Consider the following 10,150-nt stretch of genomic DNA (forward strand, 5'->3'; position numbering starts at 1 on the left):
CCGTGTCTCACCACCAGAGGGAGCCACAGCCAGTGAGCACAAGGCCCTCATGACTGAGCTAAAGATCCTCAACCACATTGGAAACCATCTGAATGTAGTCAACCTGCTGGGAGCCTGCACCAAACCAGGAGGTAGGTGTGTGTGTGTGTGTGTGTGTGTGTGTGTGTGGATGTGGATGTGTGTGTGTGTGTGTGTGTGTGTGTGTGTGTGTGTGTGTGTGTGTGTGTGTGTGTGTGTGTGTGTGTGTGTGTGTCTGTGTGTGTGTACATTATGTGTGCAACCTCTACTGTTTTCATAGTTAGGCAGTTAGCACCTGTAATTACACCACTTGTGGCTGCAGAGGCCGCTCTTGCCGCTGCTCAGCACAAAGTTACATGTTGGGGCTTTCAATTGGATTTCTGACTATTTTCTCAGAATTCTGACTTTAATCTCAGATGTGGCCCCAATCCTCTTCTGTATTTATGTGAATGTGTGACCGTACATGCATATTTGCGAGTATCCTTGTGCTTATGCATGCCATAATCGTGATGTGTGTATGTGTGTGTGTGTGTGCGCATGTGCGTGCGGGCATGTGTGTGTGTGTCTGTGTTGTGTGTGTGTGTGTGTGTGTGTGTGTGTGTGTGTGTGTGTGTGTGTGTGTGCGCGTGTGTGTGCGTGTGTGAGTGTGTGCGTGCGTGTGTTTATGCGTGCGTGCATGTGTGTGTGTGTGTGTGTGTGTGTGTGTGTGTGTGTGCGTGTGCATGTGTGTGCGTGCGTGCGTGCGTGTGTTTATGCGTGTGTGCGTGTGTGTGTGTGTGTGTGTGTGTGTGTGTGTGTGTGTGTGCGTGCGTGCGTGCGTGTGTTTATGCGTGTGCGTGTGTGTGTGTGTGCGTGCGTGCGTGCGTGTGTGTGTTTATGCGTGTGTGCGTGTGTGTGTGTGTGTGTGCGTGTGTGTGTGTGTGTGTGCGTGTGCGTGCAGGACCTCTGATGGTTATAGTGGAGTACTGTCGCTATGGAAATCTCTCTGCCTACCTGAAGAGCAAGAGAGACGTGTTTGTGCACAACAGGGTGAGTTGAATTCAGACAGTTCAACAGCTTCCAGCCACAGTTTCTGGCTGTAATCACACAGATGGTGTCATGGCTATTATATCTCACACATACAAACACACCCACACACACACACACACACACACACACACACACACACACACACACACACACACACACACACACACACACACACACACACACACACACACACACACAGTACACACATGACATGCATATCTCACATTTAACTTCCCGTCTTGGGTAAGTTCTACATAATTCCACTTGTCACAGCAAAAAATGGAAACACAAAATCATATACTCAAAACCCGGCTTATGCAATCTGCTTAAGGTTCTAAAAGATGTTATCTGTACCAGTCAGAGCAAGAGACAAGTTTCCTACATTTACTCACAAAGTTTAAGCTGACAGAACTCAAAGTCGAAGTGCGATAGTGACCTCTTCAACGCTTCAACACGTCACACACATGCTGATCAGCATTCTTGATTATGGCTTGTGTTACTAAATATCATTTTCTAGTGCAATGTTTGTTGTGTAACAGAGCTCCAAATGTAGAATAGTGCTAAAAAGATAATGTACCAGCTACCACATGTTGATCGAAAATATCACAAACCAGCCAACTGTTTTGTCTCTATGCCATTAACCTCCCGTTCTATCCATCATGTGTCCATTTTGCTCTTTCTGTCCCATGATTTTCAAGGGGTCAAAAACTCCAGCAACACTTGTAGTATAAAGAAAAACTTTAATTAAAATTTGTTCCCTTTATTAAACAGGAATATATATCATTGTTTCACAAGGGGGGTCTATCGGAGAAGAGCCGGTACGAGTCACACATCGCCTCTAACCTCGTCGAGGTGGGCGAGAAACGGATCCCAAACAACTAAAAATCTCCCGAGTGAGTTGGTCCTCAGGAACTGAGTTTTTCCATCCATATAACAGACGTCATGTCTGCCAGCCACAGCTGAAAAGAGGTTGGAGAGGACTTCCACTCCTGCAGGATGAGTGTCTTGGCAACAATTGTCCCCAGCTGAGTCAGAGACTGTTGCACAGCCGTAGGGAAGTCCAAAGAAGACTCCGAGCAGCCGAAGATGGCGAGTCCTGGCCTTAGAGTACCAGTCAAATACCCTGGCCCAGAATCTGGTCAGTGAGGGACAGGACCAAAAAGTATGAGACAGAGTGCTCTCTGACACATGACACCTGGCACATAGTGGCGAGAATTGGATCAGTTGGTGTCTACTATTTACTGAACAAAGTTGTATCACAGACAGACTCATATTCCAAAAACTTAAATTTAATTATACCTACTTTTTTCAGTGTGTGGCCTTCATCAGGGTTGGCTTGTGGCCTTCATCAGCGATGCGCGTTTGGTCGAGTTTTTGACATCTTGAGAGCTTTTCCCTTCTGCATGCACCTTGAAAGTAGGTGAAGTTGTGCCAGAAAACCCTGCTATGCCACATAGTTTTCAATTAGAATCAATTGGTTTTACTCCATACCAGCTGATTGGAGGAAAGGATGGAGCACTGAAGAGTCTGAGCAGCACTTCCAGCAGCCAGAGCAGCCTTAACTCGGGGTTCGAGGAGGAGAGAGAGAAGGAGAATGACCAGGGTAAGACATAAGCCGATTTAATATGTTCCTCTGTTGGGGCGCATATTCAGCCTGTCTGAACAGTGACAGTGACATCAGATCCTTGTGTCAAATATTTGCGTCCCTCTCTCTAGATCACAAGTGTGTCTCCAACTCTCCCTTGTTCCTGAATGATCTCATCTCCTTCAGCTTCCAGGTGGCACGAGGAATGGAGTTTCTGGCCTCTCGCAAGGTCTGGTACTCCTCTGCCCTGTGTGCGTGTGTGTGTGTGTGTGTGTGTGTGTGTGTGTGTGTGTGTGTGTGTGTGTGTGTGTGTGTGTGTGTGTGTGTGTGTGTGTGTGTGTGTGTGTGTGTGTGTGTGTGTGTGTGTGTGTGTGTGTGTGTGTGTGTGTGTGTGTGTGTGCGTGCGTGCGTGCGTGCGTGCGTGCATCCGTGTCTGTTTGTTTCAAGTGGTTTATTTCTTCCTTCTCTTTGTACCTACATCAGTGTATTCACAGAGATCTGGCAGCCAGGAACATTCTGCTGTCTGAGAATAAAGTGGTGAAGATTTGTGACTTCGGCCTGGCCAGGGACATTTACAAAAACCCCGACTACGTCCGGAAGGGAGATGTGAGTATGGGGGATTTGGTTCATAAATCAGATTTGAATACCATCACAATTGCTTGTTCAAAAATAATTGCTGGCATCATCATTTTAACAAGAAGCCTCCTCCCTGGTCAGGGATTGAACAAACACTCAGACTGTTGGGTAGTGAAGGAGAAATCAGCTGCTTATCCTGGTGACCTTCTGACTTCACATTAACTCACCTTCATCATCGTATCTCTCTAAGGTTGCACACTGACATGAACTCACCTTCATCATCTTATCTCTCAGAGGCTGCACACTGACATGAACTCACCTTCATTATCTTATCTCTCAGAGGCTGCACACTGACATGAACTCACCTTCATTATCTTATCTCTCAGAGGCTGCACACTGACATGAACTCACCTTCATTATCTTATCTCTCTAAGGCTGCACACTGACATGAACTCACCTTCATCATCTTATCTCTCAGAGGCTGCACACTGACATGAACTCACCTTCATTATCTTATCTCTCAGAGGCTGCACACTGACATGAACTCACCTTCATTATCTTATCTCTCAGAGGCTGCACACTGACATGAACTCACCTTCATTATCTTATCTCTCTAAGGCTGCACACTGACATGAACTCACCTTCATTATCTTATCTCTCTAAGGCTGCACACTGACATGAACTCACCTTCATTATCTTATCTCTCTAAGGCTGCACACTGACATGAACTCAGCTTCATTATCTTATCTCTCTAAGGCTGCACACTGACATGAACTCACCTTCATTATCTTATCTCTCTAAGGCTGCACACTGACATGAACTCACCTTCATCATCTTATCTCTCAGAGGCTGCACACTGACATGAACTCACCTTCATCATCTTATCTCTCAGAGGCTGCACACTGACATGAACTCACCTTCATCATCTTATCTCTCTAAGGCTGCACACTGACATGAACTCACCTTCATTATCTTATCTCTCTAAGGCTGCACACTGACATGAACTCACCTTCATTATCTTATCTCTCAGAGGCTGCACACTGACATGAACTCACCTTCATCATCTTATCTCTCAGAGGCTGCACACTCACCTTCATTATCTTATCTCTCAGAGGCTGCACACTGACATGAACTCGCCTTCATTATCTTATCTCTCTAAGGCTGCACACTGACATGAACTCACCTTCATCATCTTATCTCTCAGAGGCTGCACACTGACATGAACTCACCTTCATCATCTTATCTCTCAGAGGCTGCACACTGACATGAGCTCACCTTCATCATCTTATCTCTCAGAGGCTGCACACTGACATGAACTCACCTTCATTATCTTATCTCTCAGAGGCTGCACACTGACATGAACTCACCTTCATCATCTTATCTCTCTAAGGCTGCACACTGACATGAACTCACCTTCATTATCTTATCTCTCTAAGGCTGCACACTGACATGAACTCACCTTCATTATCTTATCTCTCAGAGGCTGCACACTGACATGAACTCACCTTCATCATCTTATCTCTCAGAGGCTGCACACTCACCTTCATTATCTTATCTCTCAGAGGCTGCACACTGACATGAACTCACCTTCATTATCTTATCTCTCTAAGGCTGCACACTGACATGAACTCACCTTCATCATCTTATCTCTCAGAGGCTGCACACTGACATGAACTCACCTTCATCATCTTATCTCTCAGAGGCTGCACACTGACATGAGCTCACCTTCATCATCTTATCTCTCAGAGGCTGCACACTGACATGAACTCACCTTCATTATCTTATCTCTCAGAGGCTGCACACTGACATGAACTCACCTTCATTATCTTATCTCTCAGAGGCTGCACACTGACATGAACTCACCTTCATTATCTTATCTCTCTAAGGCTGCACACTGACATGAACTCACCTTCATCATCTTATCTGATTGGCGCATGAGATGCCTACATCATTCAAAAATTGCATCCACGTCAAAGTTGTAATGTTTCCTCGCAAATGTATCTTTGTAACCTTCACCCTGCACTGCTGAGCAGGCTCGCCTCCCCCTGAAGTGGATGTCTCCAGAGTCCATTTTCGACAAGGTGTTCACCACCCAGAGTGACGTGTGGTCCTACGGTATTCTGCTGTGGGAGATCTTCTCTTTGGGTACGCTAAGCTCCCTCTTAACACATCTTTGTAGACATGTTCATATCTGGTATATGGTGTGTGTGTGTGTGTGTGTGTGTGTGTGTGTGTGTGTGTGTGTGTGTGTGTTTCATGTCTTGTCTTGCTCTCTGTGTGTCCAACAGGAGCTTCTCCATACCCTGGTCTTCACATAGATGAGGAGTTCTGCCACAGGCTGAAGGGGGGCACTAGGATGCGAGCACCAGAGTACAGCACACCTGAGATGTGGGTTGATATTTTGCACAGCGCTTTAAACCGCAAAAACAGCTGCCCTGTAGCTGAACCCGACCTCCCTGTAGAGTGGAGGAGGGGCCCACAGAGTAGATCGTTATCTCCATATCTCCGAAGAGTGGAAATTGCATTTGCAAGCAAAATAAGCTTTACAGACATCTCCTCCCTTCCTCCTTCCATTTTTTAGTATTTCAATATCTCGGTTTATGCATTAACAGAAATTACAGTTAGGTATATTAGGTATAGTAATTAGGTATATTATATATATAAAACTTTGTGTGTGTGTGTGTGTGTGTGTGTGTGTGTGTGTGTGTGTGTGTGTGTGTGTGTGTGTGTGTGTGTGTGTGTGTGTGTGTGTGTGGTGTGTGTGTGTGTGTGTGTGTGTGTGTGTGTGTGTGTGTGTGTGTGTGTGTGTGCAGTTACAGCACCATGCTGGCATGTTGGGAGGCCAATCCCTCAGACCGACCCACCTTCACTGACCTGGTGGAGACACTGGGAGACCTGCTGCAGGCAAGGGTTCAGCAGGTCAGGTCACACACACACGCACGCACGCACGCACGCACACACGCACACAAAGTTTTCCCCCCACATGTTTATTGGCTTTTGTTCATTGAATCAAGAAACAACCACATATAGAAAAACACAAAAATTAAAATAATCATTCTGCATGATCATATTCTACAACTAGTAGGTCATTAACTAAGAGTTTTCCCTCAATAACCTCCTAATTACTGCTTATTGATAGTAAATAAGCAAGTTCTGCATGAATTATGATCTTAAGCTTTGCTCAGTATGTGCATTATAAGGTGGTAATACCACAAGAATAGTTATTCTCTGTTAATAACTATTAATAAATATATTCCTATCTAAGAAAACATAAAACTACAAGTGTTACTAGTGTCCAATTAACTCCAAACTAAGTCTTTATAACTCAGAATATTCCCCAATCTAAAGCGAGGCCTTGTTCATAAATAATCCACTAGTAGTTTGACACTTATGGGTTAATTGACCCAAACAGGTTCCCTATTCTAAAGTTGCCTCCTCTTCACACTTGGTAAGTTGACTCTTACCACAAAGTTTATATGGGGACAGCGAGCTGAGAACTTCAGTTAGGACACTCCAATTCATTGAAGAGTCGTGACATTTACAGTCATTTTATATTTAGCCTTGTCATAAGGTGGTGACGTGTGAACAGAGATAAGCACACACACACACGCACACGCACACGCACACGCACACACACACACACACACACACACACACACACACACACACACACACACACACACACACACACACACACACAGACACACACACACACACACACACACACACACACACACACACACACACACACACACACACACACAAAATAAGGTCATATAGATTTGCCCCCTTGTTGCTGTCCTTGAACAGGATGGGAAGGACTATATTCCTCTGGGGTCTTTCCTGCATGGCGGTGAGATGGGTGGAGACCTGCACAGCGGTGAGAGCTTCTCCACTGTCCTCCAGCCGCATGCTGTCACCAACCTGGGGTAAGGACAGAGCAGAAGATGAGAACATGGAAAAAGAGAATGAAAAAGAATATCTACACAGTGCACTGGTTATCACTGTTTGGGTTTTCATTTTTCTCTTCTCACATTGACAGTATTGTGATGGTGGCATCATGTTTAGGCATTTAGCTGACTCTCCCATCATATAAGCTTCAATTCCTAGAACAGTGCTTCTCAAACGTACTGGCTTCAGGGCCCTCTTTCCCTGATTTCAGAATCCAACTACCTCCTTTACCCGACGACAACATTTTGCTTAGAGAGCTGCAAGAGAAAACTCTAGCATATGATGCAATGAATGAATGATAACACACCTTTTGAAGGATTTAACATTACAAAATAAGAAATGGAATGAAAGAGTTGCCCCCTGAGCAGATTTATTTAAACGTTTTATTTCCATGATTTATTCTTCTTACATTTTTCCATTCCCCCCTTTCTCTCAAGTACCCCCTGTAGTAGCCACCTCCTACCCCTAGGGGTATGCCTACCCCATGCACTGTCCTAGAACATCAAACGTCATGTAACCATTAATAAGCAGCATGTAAGTCGGACTATGGATGTTACAGCTTAATGTGTCCCTAGAGTCATTGTGTGTAGTAGCGCTACAGGCTAAGGGAGAGAAGCGGGAAAGTCGTTTTTAAACATAGGTGCATTTCAGAGCATGCAAGTAAAGGAGGAAGTGATGATGGGAGACCAAAAAAACAGGTCACAAAACAGGAATATGATTGAGAAGGAAGAGAAATTCAGCGTAACCTTTTGAACTGTTTTTGTTTTGAATCCAGTTACATGAGGGGCGTGGCCACACTTCAGACCTTTGAAGAGCTGCCGTGCACGGAACCAGCCAGCCCTAATGTAAAAACACACACACACACACACACACACACACACACACACACACACACACACACACAAACACACACACACACACGAGGACACAATAAATGCACAACTAATCCTATAATAAGAATGTGAAGAGTGTGTGTGTGTGTGTGTGTGTGTTTCAGGATGAGCAGTGTGACAGTGGGATGGTCCTGCCATCAGAGGAGCTGAAGCGTGTGACATGGAGCAGCGGCACCAGGAAGTTCAGCAGGTGGTGACTTGTAATCTTTGACCTCTTAACCCTTTAGTTTCCTTGCCGCCGTGTCCGGACTGTAATCCCAACCCAGTCGCCAGAATAAAACATTGGCATTTGAAGTCTCTGTAAAGCACATACAGTATTCACCTTATGTACGCCCACTTGACCCAGTCGTGTTGCGACTTCCTGTTCAAAATGCCATCTGTTTTACCTGCTCACTAGTACTGTACTGTCACAGGAAGTGTAAACACAATAGGAAGTAACTGGCTGACCCCTGTGTTGGAAGTATAGGTACAATCTCAATGTAAATTTGAAACAAAACTTCTGCATTTTACGTTCCGAAAACGTGGCATTTTACGTTTCTGCAAACCTACAAACTCAACGAAAGAGCGGTTAATTTGAAAACCTTGACGCCTTTCCAACGTTAAACACACAAAAAAACTGTTTAAGCAAGTTAAAAAAAAACTTGGTCAAGGTTAGGAACAACACCCTTACTCGCCACTGCGCTATTCAAGAAATGTTGATTATGTTTATATTATATTTTTGGTTCAGAAACGTTGACATTCTACGTACCTGTGGAGTGCAGAAACCTCCTCTCTCATCCTTTCTGAATGCTGATGATCATCAAGTCAAGACTGGAAGAAGTCTTACATTACATCACTGCAACCACTGCTGTGTTCATGTAATACATCAAACAAGACAATAATGTGTGTGTGTGTGTGTGTGTGTGTGTGTGTGTGTGTGTGTGTGTGTGTGTGTGTGTGTGTGTGTAGGTTCTTCACCTTCAGTATGTGCCGGGAGAACCCGGTGTCGTGCCTGTGTGATGACATCACAGGTCTCCATGACAACGAGCCGCCTGTCCTGCCATGCGACTGGGAGTCTGAGGAGGGGAACTCTCCTCCTCCAGACTATAACTCCGCCTTCCTCTACCCCGCTCTCTAGCATCCGCCTTTGTCAATAGAGTGCCAAAGTCACAGCCTCTCCCGCGTTCAGCATAAGAAACAAGGAATTTCATCCGCCATTCATTTTTCCATCTACATTTCGTAAAAGCAGGGGCATTTCTAGGATTTGAAGACATTGGGGGCTTAGCCCAGACCTCTGTGGAGCCCCCCCCCCCCCCCCCCCCAACAACTAAATGCACAATTTTCTAGCAATTTGAGATGAATACTGAAAGACATTTGAGTGTGCTGGCCTGTTCTCTATTTTAATCAGACCTTGTTGGCCCTGCACATGTTTGCTCATTGGATTGAGTGTGCTCACTATCGCTGAGTTTGGACCATATGTGACCTGTTCTTCCTGAAACTTAACTGCAATAAAACTGAAATAATCATCACTGGCCCCAAACCCCTCCTCCCCACCTCCCAGAACTTCTCACTTTCTATCGACGGTCATCCAGTCACCCCCTCCCCCCTGGCCCGCAACCTCGGCATCATCCTGGACCCCACCCTCTCCTTCAAGTCCCACATCAACAACATCACCAAAACATCCTTCTTCCACCTCCGTAACATTGCACGTCTCCGCCCCTCCCTCTCCCCCTCTGCCGCTGAAACACTCATTCACGCCTTCATCACCTCCAGATTAGACTATTGCAATAGCATCCTTTACGGCCTCCCTTCCACCTTCCTCCATAAACTCCAATATGTCCAGAACTCTGCTGCCCGGTTACTCACTCAATCCCGCTCCAGAGAACACATCACCCCCATCCTCCGTCAGCTCCACTGGCTCCCCATACAGCAACGTATTCACTTCAAGATCCTCCTCATCACCTACAAAGCCCTCAACAACCTTGCCCCCTCCTACCTGACTGATCTCCTTCACCGCCACTCCCCCACTCGCTGCCTCCGCTCTGCCGATGCCAACCTTCTCACCCCCATCACCAAGACCAAGTATCGGACCGTCGGAGACAGAGCCTTTGCCATTGCC

At 45.7% G+C, this 10,150-nt stretch overlaps 1 protein-coding gene across 1 annotated transcript in view; it reads left to right on the top strand.

Moving 5' to 3' along the window:
- The window catches only part of flt1 (fms related receptor tyrosine kinase 1), a gene marked incomplete at its 3' end in the record, with an annotated part of 64,188 nt that extends 55,019 nt beyond the window's left edge, over window positions 1-9,169 (top strand). The window contains exons 19-30 of the mRNA XM_083663228.1: window positions 18-131; window positions 959-1,047; window positions 2,542-2,650; window positions 2,764-2,861; window positions 3,116-3,238; window positions 5,242-5,353; window positions 5,497-5,596; window positions 6,022-6,127; window positions 7,019-7,137; window positions 7,935-8,004; window positions 8,157-8,242; window positions 9,001-9,169. Coding sequence (XP_083519354.1) covers window positions 18-131; window positions 959-1,047; window positions 2,542-2,650; window positions 2,764-2,861; window positions 3,116-3,238; window positions 5,242-5,353; window positions 5,497-5,596; window positions 6,022-6,127; window positions 7,019-7,137; window positions 7,935-8,004; window positions 8,157-8,242; window positions 9,001-9,169 — 1,295 coding nt within the window. The remainder of the gene's footprint in view (window positions 1-17; window positions 132-958; window positions 1,048-2,541; window positions 2,651-2,763; window positions 2,862-3,115; window positions 3,239-5,241; window positions 5,354-5,496; window positions 5,597-6,021; window positions 6,128-7,018; window positions 7,138-7,934; window positions 8,005-8,156; window positions 8,243-9,000) is intronic.
- Between the last annotated feature and the right edge of the window lie 981 nt (window positions 9,170-10,150).

This window comes from Poromitra crassiceps (assembly GCF_964638095.1).
Source record: "Poromitra crassiceps genome assembly, chromosome: 2".
Taxonomy (NCBI): domain Eukaryota; kingdom Metazoa; phylum Chordata; class Actinopteri; order Beryciformes; family Melamphaidae; genus Poromitra; species Poromitra crassiceps.